Source organism: Nuphar pumila, chromosome 4, assembly GCF_984573655.1.
Source record: "Nuphar pumila chromosome 4, dmNupPumi1.hap1.1, whole genome shotgun sequence".
Classification (NCBI taxonomy): Eukaryota; Viridiplantae; Streptophyta; class Magnoliopsida; order Nymphaeales; family Nymphaeaceae; genus Nuphar; species Nuphar pumila.
The window spans coordinates 34315263-34337645 of NC_143252.1; the positions used below are offsets into that span (position 1 = coordinate 34315263).

At 37.2% G+C, this 22383-nt stretch overlaps 1 protein-coding gene across 5 annotated transcripts in view; it reads left to right on the forward strand.

Moving 5' to 3' along the window:
• Positions 1 to 22383, forward strand: part of LOC149839933 (guanylyl cyclase 1-like) — a 46908-nt gene that overhangs the window by 18825 nt on the left and 5700 nt on the right. For all 5 annotated transcript variants that reach the window (XM_090002917.1, XM_090002918.1, XM_090002914.1 and 2 more), the window contains 2 exons: positions 832 to 904; positions 13120 to 13195. In XM_090002917.1, coding sequence (XP_089859043.1) covers positions 832 to 904; positions 13120 to 13195 — 149 coding nt within the window. The remainder of the gene's footprint in view (positions 1 to 831; positions 905 to 13119; positions 13196 to 22383) is intronic.

Here is a 22383-nt window from a genome sequence, read left to right on the forward strand (position 1 = left end):
GAACTAAATGAAGTTTAGAGAAAAGGGAAAAAATGAAGTTTAGCATTTATGAGTCTAAACAAAATTTGATTATTTGTTAAGTATCCATTTGAATGCATAGCCCAACACAATATCACTTCTATATAGCCATTGAATATGTTGGGCTCTTGTCCTCAACTTTGAGTTAATGGGAATCATCTTCATTGAGCTTCTTATTGGATTGCAGTTGTCATTGATGTAACAACTGAAGATTATTCTGGAGTAGTTTTGCACTAAATCTTGATGGAGCTTATAATCAAATTTTAACTTCTCACCATATTGAACTAAATGATGTTTAGAGAAAAGGGAAAAAAATGAAGTTTAGCATTTATGAGTCTAAACAAAATTAATATATTTGAACTATTGAATAGTGTACCAAAGAAATACAAGGGGCTGGTATTAAAGAAATGCATAAATTGGAGCTTTAAATTTCTGAGCACCCATTACTATATACAATAAGGCTGCGTCTTCCTTTTTCCAAAAACTTTTATTAGCTTAAGGCCGTGATTTGTTTGTTTTCTTTTTACAATCACATTATGTAGATTTTGCTTATTATTACTAGTTTTTTTTTCTTGCACCATTTTCTTTCATTTAACTAGAATTCAGTTCCTACTTGGGTTCTTGCTCTTGATATGAATAGTTTCATAGATTTTATTCCATTATACAATCCAACCTTTTCATGTTTCCTTTTGTAATATTTATTGATGATCATTGATCATCTGTTAAGTGAATTTTTTTTTAGAATATTTCTCGTCTTCTGATGAAACCAGTCACTGTTTGATGTATGCAACCCTTATTTCTTTCTCCTTATAGGTCATTACATTGTGATTTGTGGTTATGACATGGAGACAGATGAGTTTGAGATCCGAGATCCAGCTAGCTCAAGGTATTTATTTTTGTGTACATGTTTCCTGCTTATAGGAAAGATATCTAATCATTTTGCACAATCTTACAATGTAAGTTACATTTCCCTGCACACATTTAACTGTACTAGCTGCATCCACTTCTATGTCTAATTGAGCATGAAAATATGAATTTTAATAATCTATTTCATTTAGCGGTTGGACTGAAGAAATCAAAGTCCTTTGTCCGATTTCTGTAAGTTGTATGATGTACACATTTGACATGTACTCTTGTTTCAATAAAGAAAATCCCTGATATATTTACTTGAAATTTTCTACCTATTAGGTGAGGAATATTCTTTTTTCCCTACTGCTTTATTGTTTGTAAAAGAATGCATGTGTCTCATGTCGTTGGAAAACTTGCTACTCTGCAGTTCACAGATAGGGACCACTTGGTGTCTTCCTTTTCCCTTCATATGGGTGGTTGATATGTGTTCCAAAGAGGTGGGGGTTTTGCCTTCTTTTATCCAGATTAAGAATAAATCTGCCAAAATTAGAGCCAGATTTCGAACATGTGGTCTAGTGTTATCTCTTTTTTCTGTATTTCTTCTTCATGTCTGCCTAAAGTGGCATTTTACTTGTTTCCTTATCATCTTTTAGGGGCAACTTCTATCCCATGTCACAAGGATACTTCAAGTTAAGGCTGTTTCTTTAATGAAGTGTTAAATGAGAGAAGCGATATCTCCAAGAGCAAAACACACACATACACGAGTAGCCACTAATAGGCAAAAATACAACACACCACAAAGGTGGTAAAAACACACAAAATGAAGTGAGAAAATATATTCCACTCAAGAGGGCTTCAAAGAAGCATGCTTACAATGGGGAAGAACCCCTTTATTTATAGGCACAAAAGAGAACCCTTGGAGAGGCTCCTAAGGGACGTTGGAGCCCTTCCAATGGTCACAAATGTGACCGTTGGAGGCTCCAACGTCCCTTAAGGGGGCTTTTCCAAGGTAAAAAGAAAAAGGAAAAGGGAAAAAGAAATAGAAAAAAATGTATATGGCGTGAATGGAGGTAAAAAGACTATTTTACCCCTAGTGGGTATTACAAAGGAAATATATAAATATATATATATATATATACATGTAGATAGACACATAGACATATATATATATGTAATTATATATATATATATCTATATATCTATATATATATATATATATGTGTGTGTGTGTGTGTGTGTGTGTGTGTGTATGTGTATGTGTCTTGATCTAAATATATAAATATATGTACAATCATATTTTAACACCCCCCCTCAAACACACGGGGAGATCACCGAGAGTTTGCTGAGAAGAAAGTAAAAACGAGGCAATGGCAAAGCTTTGGTGAAGAAGTCTGCCAACTGGTATTCGGTAGGAACATATGGCAAGTGAATAGTGTCGCGTAGGAACTCATCACGAACATAATGGCAGTCCATCTCAATGTGCTTGGTTCGTTCATGGAAGGTGTGATTGCAGGCAATGTAGATAGAACTCATGTTGTCGCAACACAACTTCGAAGGAGTTGAGAATGAAACGCCCATATCTTTAAGCAAACTTCTTAACCATACAATCTCAGTTGTGGTAGTAGCCATCGCACGATATTCTGCCTCTGTAGAAGAGAGATACTTTCTGCTGCTTCTTACATCTCCATGAAATAAGTGACTATCCAAAAAATACACAATAACTTGTGGTGGAAATACGATCATCGGGGTTACCACCCCAATCAGAGTCAGTATAAACAAGTAAAGTAAGAGGTGAAGAAGAGGGTAAGAATAATCATTTAGTTATGGTGTTCTTTAAATATCTGATAATTCTCATGACTGCAGCCATGTGAATGGTAGAATGAGCAGTCTGAAATTGGCTTGCACTATGAACCGCATGGGAGATGTCTGGCTTGGTGATAGATAAATATGTTAGTGACCCAATCAACTGACGATAAGACGTGGGATCTTCTAAATGAGTGTCATCACTGGCTATCATCTTGGCGTTGATCATTTCTAGAGTCTCCACTTTTTTGTCATCTGTAAGCCCAAATCGGGCAATGATATCGGAGGCAAGCTTCATTTGGGAGCTAGGGGAATATGCAACTTCAATACCTAAAAAATACCTTAGAAAACCAAGGTCAGACATATCAAAATTTTCTTTCAAAATATTCTTAATAAGTTCAATACCTTTTTTGTCATTACCTGTGATAATCGTGTCATCAACATAAAGCAACAAAATTGTTATCTTTTCATTAAAAGTTTTAACAAACAAAGCAGTATCGGTATAACAAAAAGAAAAGCCATTATCAAAAACTACTTTGCTAAAAAGATCATACCAAGCCTTTGGTGCTTGTTTGAGACCATAGAGAGCTTTGTTTAACTTTAGAATATTTTCTTTACCAATTTCAAGACCTGGCGGTGGATCCATAAAGACTTCTTCACATAAAGTTCCATTTAAAAAATCATTTTTAACATCAAGTTGATAAATTGGCCATTGTTTAATAGAGGCTAAGACAATTAATGTTCGTACACTAGTCATTCTAGCAACTGGAGCAAAGGTCTCTTCATAATCTATCCCATATTCTTGGGCGTAGCCTTTTGCAACCAAACGAGCTTTGTATCTTTCAAGGGATCCGTCACATTTGGTTTTGACTTTATATATCCATCTACACACCTAATAGCCTTTTTTCCTAATGGTTGACGAATAATGCTCCAAGTTTGGGATTTGTTAAGAGCCTCTAATTCAATTCTCATTGCTTCAATCCAATGAGGATGATCCTTAGCTTCTTTATAAGAGGTAGGCTCATGATACGAATGTATCATCATGAGGCAAGTTCTATAATTGGGTGAAAAAGATTCATAAGATACAAATTTTTGTGGTGGCCTACTATTACGAGAAGACCTTCTAGGTTGGTTGTCATCAATAAATCCTTCTAAGTTTTGAGAATATCTTTCAAGAGCCGATTGATGTTCATTTCCAAACCGCCGGGTATATACATTTAAATCATTAGGGTTTTCATTTTGAAAAACCTCGTTATGTTGAGGTATGTCATTATGATGTAAGATCCCATCACAAGTATTATCACAAATATTTGTATCTAGGGACTCAATTTGAGGAGCTAAATCAAATATGAAGGAATAATCAATGTCTTCTTTAGATGTGTGAATATCAAAACCATTTTGATCCTCAAGAAAGTTTAGATTCCTTGATACACAGAGTTTATTGTTTTGAAGATCATAGCATCTATAACCTTTTTTATTTTCACCATAGCCAATGAATACACATTCAAGGGCCTTTGGTGATAATTTGTCTTGTCCTTGAATAAGCACAAAACATTTACATTCAAAGATCCTTAGTCTATTAAAATCGAGTAATTTTGAACAAATTTTCAAAAGGTGATACATTCTTTAATGAAGAGGATGGCATACGATTAATAAGATATGTTGCGGTAAGAAGAGCTTCGACCCAAAAATTTTTAGGAACATTTTTATAGACAAGAAGGGTTCTTGTGATTTCAATTAAGTGTCTTGTTAAATATGTATATGTAAATGAATATATTTTTGTACTGTATTGTACAGCATACTGTATTGTACTACTGTACTGTATTGTACTGTATTGTACAGCATACTGTACTGTATTGTACTATTGTACTGTATTGTACTGTATTGTACTATTGTACTGTATTGTACCACTCGTACAACATATAAATATCAATGGAAAGGGGAGAAGACATTACGCCCAACATTTTTTTTTCTCTCTTCCCTCTTACCTCTCTCTCTATCTCTTGCTACGATAGTAAGGTGACTCCCACATCTGATTTCTCACATGGTATCAGAGCCAAGGGCGTGGTAATCACGATCATCTGGAAGGCCCCTAAGGACCTTGACGTGCGTTTTTGGGCGTTCTCAAGGAAAGTGTTTTTTTTTTCATCTTTTCTCTGTTGTTTCTCCGTTGAATCACTATATTTCGACGTCATTTCTTCATTTCCTCATATCGTGCATCTTTTCCTTCTTACATATTCTGTTATCCCCAATTTTATCAACCCTAATTTCTGTTTTCCCCAAATTTGGGAACCCTCATTTCTCAAAAGTGCCTCTTTTCTCAAACTTCTTGTGATTTCTTATCTATTTCTTGCAATATAGTTGATAAATCGTACATTCTACACGATTAACTAAAAAAATCGTGATTTCCAAAACTCAAAATTTTTTGTCCGTACGGTTCTGTCCGTACAACCTACGAATTTCTGTCGTGCTGTTTGATTCATCTTTGATCTTCTTCCTTATGGATTCTAAAATCAGCCCCGGATTTCTTTCTCAACTTGTTTCTCACAAATTAACTCATGATAACTACTTACTTTGGAAACGCCAAATTCTGCCGTTTATCCGAAGTCATGGTCTTTCCGGGCATCTGGATGGGGGATCACCCGCCCCACCTATGACTATTACGCAAGAGGTAACTGGTAATGATGGGAATGTGAGTTGCATTGCTATTCCAAATCCTGCGTATGATGTTTGGTTTCAGAAGGACCAATCTGTGGTTGCCTATTTGACTGCCACGTTATCTGATCGTATATTACAAACTATCTCTGACCATTTTACTGCTGCAGAACTATAGAGACATCTTGCTCACTCTTATTCACAGGTTTCTGAATCACGTGCACTTCAACTGAAATGGCAGTTCCAATCTATGCGAAAGGGAACTAAGACCATTACTGAATTTCTAGGGGATATCAAAATTATCATTGATCAGTTGGCCGCTATTGGATATCCTGTTTCTGACAGAGATGTTGTTCAGCAGGTATTGGGAAGCCTTGGGCCCCAATATCGTATGTTTTGCACTGCATTACAGGTTGCCTCTACACTTCCATGCTTTGAGGATTTACAGGCCAAACTCCTACAGTATGAAGTTAGTTTGACTCAAGATCATCTTATTGATGATCCTCATCCTGTCATGTTTACATCTGGGTCTACCTCATTTCGTCCACCTGCTGCTCATATGGGCCGTGGAGGACTCCTTCCTACTCCTACTGCTCCACTTGCCACTAGAGGTACCCGTGTCCCTACTTGCTTCCATTGCAACAAGCGTGGCCATGTGAAAGCAGATTGTTGGCACAACCCACAGAATCGCAACAAGGCAGGGAGGCCAGGACCAAGAGCTGGACAGATGAATGTTAGACAGTTTCAGGGGCAGCCGCAGGGAAATTTTCGAGCACATCAGGGTACTGATCAGGGACAGAGTGCAGGGTTGCCACATGATGTGCAACAAATTCTGATGACTGCATTTAACAACATGAATTTGCGTCAGAATGATGATGGAGTTTGGTATATTGATTCTGGAGCAGCCGCACATGTTACTTCTGATGCAGGTAAACTTTCCAACATGGTTCCTTATATTGGCACTGGCACTATTGTCACGGGAGATGGTTCCCACCACCCTATTTCTCATACTGGAAATGCATCTCTCTCTTTGTCACAATCTACACTACCATTGAAAAATGTCTTACTCACTCCTGCCATTGAGAAAAACATTTTATCTGTTTCTAAATTGGTTGATGAAACAAATTCATCCATGGAATTTACTCCGTCTTCTGTTTGTCTTAAGGACCTTCGAACCAAGAAGATGCTCGCTAAGGGTGAACGACGCGGAAACATGTACGTCTTCGAAGCAGCCCCCGGGACTTTGAAGACGTCATCTACCGTGTCTCCATCTTTTCCTGCTTATTTGAGTCAGTCTTCTTCTGTTATGCAATGTAATAAGCCAGTTTCTTGGCATCGTCGGTTAGGTCATTGTAGTCAAGGGTTCCTTGACAAATTGTCTTCTCAGGGTTTTATTCCCAAAGTCAAATTAGATCATAAGTGTCCTAGTTGTGATGTCTGCAAGAGTCATATACTTCCCTTTCAAAGTATCAATAAAAGAGCTTCCAAGCCATTTGAAATTATTCACTCTGATGTTTGGGGCCCAGCTCCTGTTTCATCTCTATCTGGCTCTCGTTATTATGTGTTATTTCTTGACTCTTTCACTCGTTACACTTGGATTTACTTTATGAAATCTAAATCTGAAGTGTTCAAACTTTTCAAACAATTCCATGCTCTTGTTCAGAACCTTTTCAATTCAAATATCACTTATTTCCAGTGTGATGGTGGTGGAGAATACATATCTCATGATTTTAGTGAATATTTAAAGGACCATGGCATCACACGTAACTCCTCTTGTCCTTACACTCCACAACAGAATGGAGTAGCAGAACGTAAGCATCGGCATATTGTTGAAACCGCGTTAAGTATGATGCACAATATTGATATTTCTTTCTCTCTTTGGACTGAGGCCTTTCACACTGCAGTGCATATCATTAACAGGTTGCCTATGGAATTATTAGGAGATCAGTCTCCTTATTATTTGCTTCATGGTTCTCACCCTTCTTATGATGATTTGCATGCTTTCGGATGCATTTGTTATGTCCATGTGGATCATTCTTTACGTAACAAGTTTCAGGACAGAGCAGTTCAGTGCAGATTTCTGGGATATGCCGATGGGTATAAAGGATATAGATGTTATGATCCTATTTTGGGTAAGATTAAGGTGTCTAGAAATGTTGTTTTTAATGATGACCATTTCGGCACTTGTGATACTTCTCAGGTATATGAGCAAACTACTTATGATCCATGGCTTTGTGATACTTTGCTATATGACTCTATCAGAGATCCTGTTGTTGATGAACCAATTCAGTTTGAAGCAGACAACTCCATCATCCAGGATGCACCTTCACGGTTTTCAGGTTTGGTTTATGCCCGTCGAGGAGCCCCTTCAACTCCATCTCACGAGGCTCCCCCTCTTCGACGATCCACACGTGAAAGGCATCCTATCCATCGTTGGGTTAGTTACAACAATTTTTCTCTTGACTTTCAGTTGTTTCTAACCAATGTGGCCAAAGAGAAAGAGCCGTCTACTTTCCATCAGGCAGCCCATTCTCGAGCTTGGGTTGAAGCTATGAACGAAGAAATGGCAGCACTTCATGAATGTCATACATGGGATATTGTTCCTCGACCTGTTGATAGAAATGTTGTTGGTTCCAAATGGGTTTACAAGATCAAGCGTAAACCAGATGGTAGCATTGAAAGATATAAAGCTCGCCTTGTTGCACGCGGATTCACACAACAATATGGGCAAGATTATGAGGAAACTTTTAGCCCTGTTGTCAAAATTGGCACCATTCGTGTGATCCTCACTTTGGCACTTCAGCATGGTTGGTCTCTTAGCCAGTTGGATGTAAAGAATGCGTTCCTACATGGGGACTTGAAGGAAGAGGTGTATATGGAGCAACCTCCTGGATATAGTGAACATGATGCGGCTACATGGGTTTGTAAATTGAGAAGGTCTCTTTATGGTTTAAAACAGGCATCTCGGTCTTGGTTTGAGAGTTTCTCCATGGAAATTCAGCAGCATGGCTTTTCTAAGAGTATACTTGATCATTCTTTATTTATGTATAAGAATGATCATGTTACTACTTGGGTTCTTATATATGTTGATGACATCATTATCACTGGGAGTGATGATGCACATATTGCCTTGGTCAAGTCTTTACTCATGGCCAAATTCAAGATGAAGGACTTAGGCCCATTGCGATACTTCTTGGGAGTTGAAGTCGATAGACAAGATGATCGACTCACTCTAAGTCAACACAAGTATACTCTTGACATTCTTCACACCACTGATATGATTAATTGTAAACCTCTCAGCACCCCATCTGTCTTAAATCATAAGTTTAGTGCAAAAGAAGGCCAATTATATCATGATTCCACTTTATATCGCCGCATTGTTGGTATGTTGCAATATCTTACATTTACAAGACCTGACATTGCTTATGCTGTAAATCAAGCATCTCAGTTTATGCATGCTCCCACTGATTGTCATATGGAATGTATTAAGCGTATTCTCAGATATCTGAAAGGGACTATTGGAGATGGATTGCTCTATCACAAAGATGAAAGCTTCACTACAGGACACCGTTTACTTACATATTGTGATGCAGATTGGGGTGGGGACCCTGATGAGCGTAGGTCGGTTTCAGGATATTGTGTTTTTATTGGCCCAAATATTGTCACTTGGAGTAGTAAGAAACAAAAGGCCATTGCTAAATCCAGCACTGAGGCAGAGTACATGGCAATGGCAGCAGGGACAGCTGATGTCACTTGGGTACGGCATCTTCTTCAAGAGTTGAATGAACCTATCTCTTCCTCTATGCTTTTATGTGATAATCAAAGTGCCATTAATATTTCTTTTAACCCTATTCATCATTGTCGCACGAAGCACATTGAGATTGATCAGCATTTTGTTAGACAAAAGATTGAAACAAAAGAAATTGAGGCTTCGTATGTCAGATCAGAAGACCAAGTAGCAGACATCTTCACCAAAGGATTGGTTAGTCATCAATTTTGGTTACTTAAGGGCAAGTTGAGCATGATTGAAGATCATCCTCAACTTGAGGGAGGCTGTTAAATATGTATATGTAAATGAATATATTTTTGTACTGTATTGTACAGCATACTGTACTGTATTGTACTACTGTACTGTATTGTATTGTATTGTACAACATACTGTACTGTATTGTACTATTGTACTGTATTGTACAGCATACTGTACTGTATTGTACTATTGTACTGTATTGTACCACTCGTACAACATATAAATATCAATGGAAAGGGGAGAAGACATTACGCCCAACATTTTTTTTCTCTCTTCCCTCTTACCTCTCTCTCTATCTCTTGCTACGATAGTAAGGTGACTCCCACATCTGATTTCTCACATGTCTATGTTTCCTTTCCGCAAGACCATTTTGTTGCGGAGTTTTAGGACAAGAACATTGATGTAAAATTTCATTTGATTTAAAATAATTTTGAAAATCTCTAGACATGTACTCCCCTCCATTATCAAATCTAAATATAGCTATATTGTTTTGAAATTGATTTTGAATAAGAACGTGAAATTCTTTAAAAATATTGAAGACATCGGATTTGTTTTTAATAATGTATACCCATGTATATCTGGAAAAGTCATCAATGAAGGTAACATAGTAGGAATATCTCCCTTTGGACATAACGGGTGTCGGCCCCATACATCGAAATGCACAAATTCAAAAGATCTTTTTGACACAAAATTACTATGCGAATACGGAAGCGAATGAATCTTTCCAAGAATACAATCATTGCATGTAAATGTATTTGTATTGCAAAGTTTTTCCAAAAAAGGGAGAAGATACAACTTGAAAATACTAGGATGTCCAAGCCTCTTATTCCAAGTCTCAATATCTTTATATTAAATATGATTACAAAATGATTTAGATGGCAAAGACAAAAAATTCATATAGTAAAGATCCCTTCTTCTATGGCCTTGCCCAATCCGCTTCCCGGACCGGAGATCCTGCACATAGCAATGGGTTGGTGAAAAAGAGACATTACATTCAAAATCGGTAATTTGAGAAATAGAAAAAAGATTTAAATTAAGTTTTGGAATAATTCAGATTTTAGGAACAAAAAATTCTTTGTTTTGGTCAAAAGTTTTCTCAAGGTTTCCAATGCCTTCAACATCCAAGGATGTTCCATCGGTGGTTGAAACAAATGATTTAAATTTGTTTATACTTGGTTTTAATAAAAGCGATGCATTTGGAGTCATATGAAAGGAGGCACCCGAGTCAAGGATCCAAGAAGTCATACCCGGAAAAGAGGAAATGGCGGCACCGGAAGTAGAAGGCAAAGAAGATGATGTAGAGGAGTTCATCTTTATGAATTGTTGAAGAGTTTCGGTAAGATGCACAATGGACTCCTTTATGTCTCCATCCTTCTTTGGATCTTCATTTGTATTTGGAGGAATTTCACCAACGGAAGCAACCTTCCTTTTGAATTTAGGACAATCCGGGTGAATATGACCCGGTTCATTACAATTATGACATATAATCTTTCTTCCTCCACCACCATTATTCTCCAAAAAATGGGGTGGTTTATATGACCTAACATTATTGCCGGGTCTAGATACGGCATGAACTTCATCAACATCTCTTTTCAAGGCCAAACGTGTTTCTTCTTGACATAAGTCGGCCAAAATATCACTTAGAGGAGTAGAAGCCCTATGAAGTAGGGATCCTCTAAGTTGCTCAAATTCGGGACGAAGCCCATGAATGAATTGAAAGAATCTTTCTTTCTCCATTTGCTCTTGCCTCATGACAATATCACTACCTTCCCATGGAGGTTCAAGGAGAACAAGTTCATCCCACAAAGAAGATAGGGCACTATAATAGTCCCTAATACTCATATCACCTTGCTTGGTTTCTCTCACATTTGTAAAAAGAAATGCCTAGCAAAATCTCTTTGCGTGTACATTCCTTTCATAAAGAACCAAGCTTCATTGGCCTTCTTAAATTTTGCAAGATTTGCACAAATCTTTAAATCCACATTATTCATGAACCATGCTAGAATTTTAGCATGTTCACTTTTCCAATCCTCCATTTTTGAAGAGAAGTCAAGAATAACCTTCTCTTTTTCTTCTTCATTCAAAGCTTTTTCCTCATCGCCTTCAAACTTAGTTAATTTCAATTGAGGTTCCGGAATGGTCACACACACATACCCCCAAAGTTTTTTACCTTTGAGGTTATTCTCCGTAGCGGATGATGCCCACATTCGGTAATTGGTCCCATTCAATTTGAATGCGAGATCGATTTTTGCATCCTTGTTGGCCATATTAAAAAAAAGGGTTTAAAGGCAAGAGAGAGGATAGAAATTACTTGTCAAGTGAGATCCCGATGAAGCTTCCTTAACCTTGCTTTGATACCATGTAATGAAGTGCTAAATGAGAGAAGCGATATCTCCAAGAGCAAAACACACACATACACGAGTAGCCACTAATGGGCAAAAATACAACACACCACAAAGGTGGTAAAAACACACAAAATGAAGTGAAAAAATATATTCCACTCAAGAGGGCTTCAAAGAAGCATGCTTACAATGGGGAAGAACCCCTTTATTTATAGGCACAAAAGAGAACCCTTGGAGAGGCTCCTAAGGGACGTTGGAGCCCTTCCAACGTCCCTTAAGGGGGCTTTTCCAAGGTAAAAAGAAAAAGAAAAAGGAAAAAGAAATAGGGAAAAATGTACATGGCGTGAATGGAGGTAAAAAGACTATTTTACCCCTAGTGGGTATTACAAAGGAAATATATAAATATATATATATATATATATATTTATACATGTAGATAGACACATAGACATATATATATATATATATATATATATATATGTGTGTGTGTGTGTGTGTGTGTGTTGTGATCTAAATATATGTACAATCATATTTTAACAGTTTCATGTCCTTTCACATACTATTCTTAATGGCGAACTGCACAAAATGGTGTTTCCCATGTCCTCTTGGGCATGTCCTTGTGACATATAGCCTCTCATCATTTTCCATTTGGTATTGGAGCAGCAGGTTTTTATGTCTTCATGTTCATGCAGCAGTTTGGAGATTATGCCATAGTTGATGAAATCGTGCCTCACTTGTGGCATTGCCCACTTTGTTTGGTCCACCTGATTCGGTCGTCTAGAGTTCAGTCGATTTGGAATTTCTTTTTCTGTGTCGTCCTTTCAAGCAGCACCTTACAAGCTGTAGTAGTATTGATCATTGCCAGACCAATTTTTTTAATTCCTCTTCCTCCATGCACCTATACTTGTTGGATTTGAGTTGGGATATGATATAGCTTTCTTAGACTTAGTGCAGGTTTTCTGTAATCAACATATGCCTCATACAGTCCAAGCTGATCCTTCGGTTCACATTCACTGGTCAGATACATCATCAAAATGAGCCAAAAGGCAGACATGAACAGGCTCTAGCATAATGGGTTTTCTTCATAAGCTTTAAAATGTGTTTGATATTTCTTTGTTGTAGTAATATACCAGTACAACTCGTGACGTTGTGCTTCCATGTGCTTTTCATCATGTGATTTTTTTTTGCATTTATGATAGATACATTTATGGATATTGATGCTACCAATGGCATGAATTTAGATGAAGTTCAAAATGCCTGTTGTATAAATCTTTGTATTTCTTGATTTATGAAGTTGCAGAGTATGCTTTTATCTGTTTCTTTTAAGGTTGAGTCATTTTTGTTGCTATTAGTACAGGATCAATCTTTTTAGACTAAGATATACCTTATCTTTAATGATTTAAACTTGAAACCATCTTTCGATAGGAAATATGAAAGAGTCTCCATAGAATGCCTAGAACAAGCTCGTAAGTCCTTTGGCACAGATGAAGACATTCTTTTGGTAAGTTTTATTGTGCTTTGTATTTAGTTTGTCTAGTACCCACTAAGAAATATTGCTTGTGTTAGCAATTTATTGCAAGCATGTTTTAAACTTTTAATCAATTTGTTTCTCTTCAATGTGGCAAGATTTCACCTATTTCATGCCCCAAATCATTTACTGAATGCTAAATATATCTGTTTTGTGCATAAGCTCATGAATAGAAAAACACTTGAGGTGTTCTGCATAAATACAAACATTTTCTATATCTAATTATCTACTGATGCTTTATTTTTGAACTTGTGCATTAAGCAATTTCTATTCTTGTTCAGAGAGTTACTTGTAGTTGCTTCTTTGAGAATAAATCCATTCTGTATCCTGTGCATCTCTTATGCTACTGCAATAATCCTTTCTCGATCTTCCAACAACCAAGACATCCACCTCCACACAGAGAGAAATTAGTTCTTGGATAACATGAAAAGCCACCATTAGAAGGTTTTAGAGAAAACCGGAGGTTTTCTGAAGAATCTCCTATTTAAAGTCTATGTAATATAGTATAGGACAGAGTACTGTAAAATAACCTTATTTGACTATTATGTACATACTGTTAAAATATGTTGATCCTTAAATGTACATATATATATTTATATATATATATATATAAAGATACTTATACATATATATATATATATGTATACATATCTCTATTTATATATATATAAATATATATATTTTATCTTCCTAAAATACCCTCAAGGGTATTCTTGTAAATTAGCATTTTACGCATATTCCAATTGGAATATGCATTGTAATTTTTGTTTTATTTTTATTTTTTGTTTTTATATTTTTGGATTTCGTACCACATTGGGGGCCTCCCAAAAGTGACGTTGGGAGCCCCCAACGGTCACAAATGTGACCGTTGGGGGCTCTCCAACGTCCCCTTTGGGAGCCCCCAAGGTGGTCCCTTTTCATGCTTATAAATAGGGGATTTCCCCTTTGTATTTTGTATTCTTGAGGGAGCTTATGCTCCATTGTAATGGGGTTTTTACCCCTTCTCCATTATTCTTCAATGATATGCAACTTATGACTTTATGTCATATTTTTCCCTTTTTATGGGTTTTATGTGTTAGCACATTATGTGCTTATGTTGTTTCCCTTTAATGAGTATATTTGCACTCCACGTGCATAAGTATGGGTTCATTATTGAACCCAATGTATTCCAAGTCACTTTCTAACACATACCCTATCAAGAATGGGGTATACTAGCCTTTTCAGCTTTTTCTTTTTGATGTACTCAAGGGGGTCGACCCTTTTTAGTGTGTAATGTTCCTCTTTCTCGATATTGAACAATTTAACTTGCTCTCTCTCTCTCTCTCTTTTGTTGAGTCTCCTCTAACCCTAACCCCTCTTTCTCTTATTTCCTTTGATTTCTAACATGGTATCAGAGCTAGAATGCGTAGGGGAGGAGAGGCTTTGAATCGAGGAGGAGGAGAGGTCAGTACAGTCTGACGTCAACTAACGTCATCCTTGGAGGAACGACTGGTCTGTTTAGACCAGTTTTGGTTAGTTTGGTTTCGCCACTTGCTAGGGTTTGATTTTAGGAGTTCTACAAATCAAACCCTATTGGATTTGGATTTGTTTTGGATTTTTTGTGATTTTTCCAAGATTTTCTATATTTCTTGGAAGTTTCGGTCCAGATTTGAGGAAAGCATTGAACCTGGCTCAGTTTTGAAGCTCAAATCAACTCTAATTAGGTCGCTTTTCACATAGAAGCTTAGAAAAAGAGGTTGGGTCAATTGTTTTGAAGTTTTGGAGAGGTTTTGAACAAAGGTTGGGGCATACACAGCTTGTGGTAAGCCTTTTTCAACATTTTTGAAGTGTTGACTGCTCTTGGTTGATGTGTTTGGGTTGTGCCTTGTGTGGATTCGATATTTCATAAGTATAAAAAGCATTTTGCATTTCTCATTTGTGCCTTACACTTGACTCTTGAAATGCTTCTTGTTGGATTTTGGTAAGCTTAATCTCTTTTTATTTTTTTGGTGATACCCATTGTGGGTAGTATCATGGAGAAGGGATTCAAATTATCTCAGTCAAGTTAAATGGGACAAACTATGCATATTGAGCTGATTTTTTGGAAACGGTGGTTGTTGGAAAAGGATTGAGAGGCTATTTGGATGGTTCAAAAACAAAACCTAAAGTTTCTGATAAGGGTTTTGATGAGGGTTTTGACAAGTCTATAGAGGAATGGGTCATGAACAATGCAAGAGTCAAGGCTTAGATTCTTGGGTCCATGGAACCGAGAATTGCCATGAACATTTTGAAATTTCATGAGGCCAAAAAAACTTATTTATCTCAAACAAGTGTATAGGCAAGAGAACTGGGCATGACATTCTCAACTCACTCAAGAGTTGAGAAGTATGTGCCAAGGAAGCAAGTCAATTTTAGAATTTTATTTTGATATGCAGAGGATGGAGATGATAGGAAAGGATATGAATGCTTTGAACCTCACCGAGGACATGGCATTGGATAGAAATGATTGGAGGAGAAGGATTTATGTGGAAGACCCAGAATGATTTTCTTTTTTGGTTCATATCGCCGACCCCAATTGTTTTGGGATGAAGGCGTAGTTGTTGTATTTTGATATGCAGAGGATCTAGGATGCTCTTGCACTGATGGAAGGACAGAAGAAATGTGAGAAGTGTACAAAATGCGTGTCTTGCACTTCATGTAAAACTGATCATCCCAGGGAGACAGACTGGGTCATTGAGTTTCTCATGACTCTTAGACCAAAATTTGATGGGACAAGGAGTGTCATCTTGCATCGTTCTCACTTACTATCTGTGACCCAAGTCATTGCTCAATTGATTGCGAAAGAGACTAAGATAAGGTCTCTTGGATCTTTTTTTGCTGGGGATAATGTCATGGTTGTATCCAAGCAGATGGGTGGCAGAATGGGTGGAAGAGGAGGTGAAAGAACTGGAGGAAGAGGGGTGATGAAATTTGGACGAAGAGGTGAGATTAGCTTTGTTCAGTGTCACTATTGTAAGGGTTTTGGTCATATGAAAAATTATTGTTCCATTCTCAAGAAAAAGAAAGCTAGTGCATATGCAACGTCTACTGAGAGTGAGGGTGTAATGACCAAGGACGAGCAATCAGGTGGTTATGTTTCGATTGATTATGAAATGATGGGTAGTGGGTAACTTTAGAGACTATAGCAGGTTCAACAGGAGATTCATCATCAGATTCGACAATTGCAGCTTCTTGCTCAGTTAGTCGTTGGTCCTTCTTTCTCCACTACTCTTGTCTCTTCCTCTGGTACTGCTTTCTCAGGTATCTTTGGTCCTTCATCTGGTTGGTTAATAGACTTTGGGGCCTCATGCCATATGACACCTCATGAGTCAATCTTAGCTAACTGTCGTCCCTTATGTGACATTTTTCGCACTGCAGATGGTTCTTCTATGTCTGTCTCCAAAGTATGTTCAATTACTTTGTGACTCTTTTCCTGGTAGTAAATTTAATCTTTCTCAAGTTTATCTGGTTTCATCTCTTGCCATGAATCTTATCTTTGTATGTCAAATTACCAAACTTAACTATGATGTTATTTTCTCCTTTGTTGGTTGTGTTGTGAAGGATCAGTTGTCAGGGAAGAATATTGGGATTGGCCATAGGAAAGGAGATCTGCACTACCTGGACTGGATTGATATGAGAGAGCATAAGGAAGTTAGATCTGGATATGGAGCTTCAGTTTTGGATGATTCTATTTTGTGACACCAAAGACTGGGGCATATTTCCAGCTCTAGGTTGCAAAGTTTAGTATCCTCGTGATATTTTAGAAAATTCAAGCTAGTTGTCTCAAATCATGTTAAAGATGTGTGATTTGTAGATTGGCCAAGAGTCATGCTCTGTCATTCAAATCTAATGATAGGGAATTAGAGAGTCCTTTTGATTTGATACATTTTGATATATGGGGTCCTTCTCCTGTTGTGTCAAAAGGAGGATCATCCTATTTTGTGACTTTCATAGATGACCGTACAATGTTTACTTGGATATATTTTATGAAAAATAAAAGTGATCTTTTTGAAATTTTTAAAAACTTTTGTACCATAGTTGAAAATCAATTTGCAGCTAAGATTAAAACTTTGTTTACTGACTCTGGTGGTGAATACATTAGCTATGTGTTTGTAAGATTTCTACAAAAGAAAAGTGTGGTTCACCAAAAATCCTATCCTTACACTCCTGAGCAAAATTGTATAGCAGAGGGAAAAAACAAGCATATCTTGGAAACAACAAAAGCTCTTATGTTTGGTGGAGAAGTACCTAAAGGATTTTGGGCTGATGCAGTTCAACGGAGCATTTATCAGATAAATCGTATGCCTTCTGGAATACTTAAAGGCATATCTCCCTTTCAAAAACTGTATTAAAAGATTTCAAACTATGATATGTTGAAGGTGTTTGATTGTGTATGTTTTGTTATGCTAGTTGACAAATACAGTCCTAAAGCTGTCAAATATTGTTTTCTTGGTTTTTCTGAGGGTGAAAAATGATACAAGTGCTATGATCCGATTGGAAAGAAAGTGTGGGTATCCAGACATGTTTTTTTTTCCAAGAGAATGTGTTATACTTTAGTCAGTATGGAGAAAAGACAGAAAATGAGGTTGACTTGTCCTTTTTGGTTCCTTTCGAATAAAGGGAAGATGAGAGAGAGAGAGAATGGAGAGTCAAGGGGAGCAAGTTCTAGCTAGAGGAGATAGGTTTGGTTAGACCTACTCAAGAAGACTTGATTGAAATTTCATTTTTAGATCAAGAGGCCAATCTTGATCTCATTCCTGCTATAGCTGATCGAAGAAAACAACAACAAAACTTAGAGTTACCTTCTACGTCTTCTTCTGGCTAGGTACGTAAAAGTTCTAAACCCTTTGTACTTCCATCTCGTTCAGTGTCCTATGAGTCCTTTGCACCTCATCTATCATGTTTTCTTAGCTTTAATTTATTTCTATGTTGAGTCTGAATCCTATGCATAAGCAGCACTAAAGGAAGAGTGACAAAGAGCCATGGTTGATGAAATGAATGCACTTGAAAAAATGCAGGCATGGGAATTAGTAAAACCTCCTCCAAAGAAAAATATTATTAGCAGCAAATGGGTGTACAAGGTAAAGACAAAGGCAGATAAGTCAGTGAAAAGGTATAAAGTCAAATTGGTAGCTAAGGAGTACAGTCAGCGTTTTGGTATTGACTTTGCAAAAACTTTTGCTCTTGTGTCTCATATATCCATAATTCGTACGTTCCTAGCAGTAGCAGCCATACAACAATGGAATCTTTGACAATTAGATGTCAAGAATACATTTTTGAATGGGGATTTACAAGAAGTATATATGGCATTACCACAAGGATACTCGGATCCAGAAGGCAGAGTATGTAGGCTTCACAGAGCTCTATATGGTCTCAAACAAGCACCTCAAGCTTGGTTTGAGAAGTTTAGTTCAACAATGAGCTCACTTGGTTTTGAGCAAAGTCATCATGATCCTGCTTTATTTGTGTCTTCCTTAGCTTTTGGAAAATGTATATTACTTCTTTATGTAGATGATATGATTCTCACTGAAAATGACATAAAGAAGATTGAAGAGACCAATAAGAAGCTAGCCAATATGTTAGAGATGAAAGATTTGAGACGGCTGAAGTACTTTTTTGGACTTGAGATAACCTACTCTTTAAGGGGATTGTACTTGTCCCAACATAAGTATGCTAAAGATTTGGTGGTAAAAGCAAAATTGGAAGATGATGCAAAACAAGTAAATTTTCCCATAGAGGCAAACTTGAAGATGGGGGCAGCTAATGGTGTCAAGTTAGAGGATCATGTAGTATACAAACAGTTAGTTAGGAACCTTATATATTTGACTATATCTTGACCAGATTTAACTTATGCAATTCATGTAGTGAGTCAATTTATGAGTACTCCCAGATCAGTTCACTTGGCAGCTGTACTCAAGATCATCATGTATGTTAGAGACTCTATTTGAGAGTTTTTTGTGATGCTGATTTTGGAGGCTCTACTAGAGATCGACTTTTCGCCACAAGGTTTTGTGTTTTTCTTGGAAGCTCCCTAATCTCATGGAAGACCAAGAAGCAACAAAGGGTTGCCCTGTCCACTGCAGAAGTTGAATACAGAGCAGTGGCACAAGTTGTGGCTGAGATTATTTAGATTCGATGGCTACTAAAGGAATTGAGAATTCCATGTGAAAAGAAAACTCAGCTATATTGTGACAATACAAGTGCTATTCATATTGCAAAGAATCCAGAGTTTCATGAGCTCACTAAGCACATTGAAATAGATTGTCGTTATACAAGAAGGGCTTACGAAGATGGGATTATAGCTTTGGAACATGTCAGCTCAAAGAATCAAATTGCAGATGTGTTTACAAAAAGTCTTTCTCCTTTGCATTTTAGTTTGTTTTTTTCAAACTTTGGAATGATTCCTTTGCATCCTTCCAAATTTGAAGGGGAGTATTGAAAGACTATGTAATATAGTATAGGATAGAGTAGTGTAAAATAACCTTATTTGACTATTATGTACATACCCTATTAAGAAGGGGGTATACTAGTCTTTTCAGCCTTTTCCTTTTGATGTACTCAAGGGGATCAACCCCTTTTAGTGTGTAATGTTCCTCTTTCTCGATATTGAACAATTTAACTTGTTCTCCCTCTTTTGTTGAGTTTCCTCTAACCCTAACCCCTCTTGCTCTTATTTCCTTTGATTTCCAACATCTCCAACCCTTGATATCAGGATGTACATAATACTCGACTCTCAGACATACATAGGCAATGACTAACATCTTGGTCATCCTATATCAGAAAAAGACTATAAAATTTTCCAATCTGTCATTGCATTCAAGTGTTCCCATCAAATTCCTAAAGCAACTGAGTGTAACCTTGCATGAATAAGCAACAAACTTCTGGGAATTTTTACCAAGGAAGGAAATCCTGAATGTTTGCTTGATGTGTTTAGCGTATCTAATACTCGAAACTTCAATAAATTGTTTTTGCTACATTTGGTTGAACAAAGAAACTGTGTTCTTTTATCCCATTTTGTATGTTTCACAATCTTAGACATTTTTGTGAACCTAATTCAGAATGTTTCCTTCAATTTCTTTTCCGCTTTGTAAACTTCATCTTAGATTCTCAATTCATATTGTGTGGCTAGCATCAATCCCTCCTGTCCTTTTGTGCTCACGGAGATTACCGTAGATTCTGACCCATTTCCTGGAAAGATGGAAGACTCGGCAATTGGTTGGTTCCATTCACAACTTCTGTACTATTTTCTTGAATCCTACTCTCTTGGTAGGCAAGTCTAGGCATAAATCTGAATACACCTCCCATTTTGCAAGGGTTGAAGGGAGCTATGTATGTGATCCCATAAGACCTTCTTGTTGATATTACAATTGATCTTCAGGAATAGCTCATTCAATTTAGGGTGCATGTGGTAACTTCTTGAATGGGGAAGCAGAAGGTAAATAAGTGTTTAAAAAATAAGAAAATTAGGAGAAAGGATGAAACTTTTAGGATTCGCACATCATCACTTTCATAGGAATTCTCATTACCACCTGTCTAGCGGTAATGGGTAGTCTCAGTAAGAAGCCTATAATCATCCTCTTTTTAGGGGTGGCAGTGGACCGGGGCGGGACGGTGGCGGGGGACAAGGTCTCCACCCCCGCCCTGTTTTAAAATTCCACCCTCCATCCCTGGTCCAAATGGGGCAAGGCGGGGCGGGGCCCCATTTCCCTTCGGTCCCCTGTCATCTTTAAAGAGTATTTTAACATTTTACTAACGGGGATCGGGGATGGGGCGGGTCAAGACGGGGCGTGGAAAGTGTAAGTCCATCTTGTTAAAATGTAAAACTGTACATATATATATATAATAATAATATTATATTATTATATATATATAAATACAATTTTCATTTCTTTCTTTTCTGTAATTTTTTTCCTTTATTTTTATTTTTTGTCTTTATGTCATCTAGTTCAGTTTGAACTAGAACGACGGTTGCTAGTCAAGTCCTGTCCAGACTTGACTAGCAATAGAGTTGTTGGACTGACACATTCCAACAGCTCTAAATAGAGCTGTTGGACTGTGTCCAACAACTCTATTGAGTCCTCTTTCAGCTGTGTATATAAAGGGGTGCAGCCCCTCTTGTATTTTATTTCAATGCTTCTTAAGCAATTGGTTTTTCATATCAATAAAGAATACATTTTTATTTTTATTTTGTTTCCAGTTATACCCTTTTTAAGGGTTATGCTTTAGTGTCATTCTTGACACTTGCCTTTGTGAATCTAAGCTCGTGTTTCAAAGATCCCCATTTCATTTCATGGTATCAGAGCCACAGAAGTACTAAATCTTGAGGAAAAGCTGCCTTGGTTTCCGAGCCTGTTTGCAAAAGTGTTCGCCACTTGAAGAGAAGTGTTTTATCACTTCATTGGGGAAGATTTCACATCTTGTTGTATTGTTTTTTTCTTCTTTCTTTTTCATTTTCCTTCTTGTTTCTCTTCTATCCCTATTCTTTCTCTCCTTGTAATCGATGGATGACAATGATAAAGTCACCATCATGCCTATGAAACTAAGCGATACGAACTATGTAACATGGGCTTTAATCATGAAGCACCATATATGGGGAAAAGGCCTATGGGGGATTGTGGATGGTTCCAATTCAGAACCTAAGCTATCTCTTACTAAAAAGGAGGGAGATAAGGAGGTCCCTCTATCGGAAGAAGAGAAAATCAAGCCTATTGCCTCATACGAGAAGAAATGGAAAGAATAGAGAATATCTCATGCGAAGATAATGTCATGGCTTATCAATAGCGTTGACATTAAAAAATGCTCAAGTCTTGCCAAATTTGGTCATGCCGATAAGGCATGGGAATACCTTAAAAATATGTATTCCCTTAAAGATATTGCACACGTGTGCAACCTCCAAGAAAAAGTTCGAATGATGACACAAGGATACAAAACTATTCGTGAATATTACAATGGGTTGTCCGAACTTTGGGAAGAACTTTCCCTTTTAGAACCAAAGTGGCATTGTGCCGAAGACATCGAGTTACGTCAGAAACAACTCGATGCTGAACATTTTTACCAGTTTATCACTGGATTAAGGCCGGAATTTGAAACCACTAAATCGGCCCTACTTCACCGGGGAAAAATTCCTTCTATTGTTGAAACTA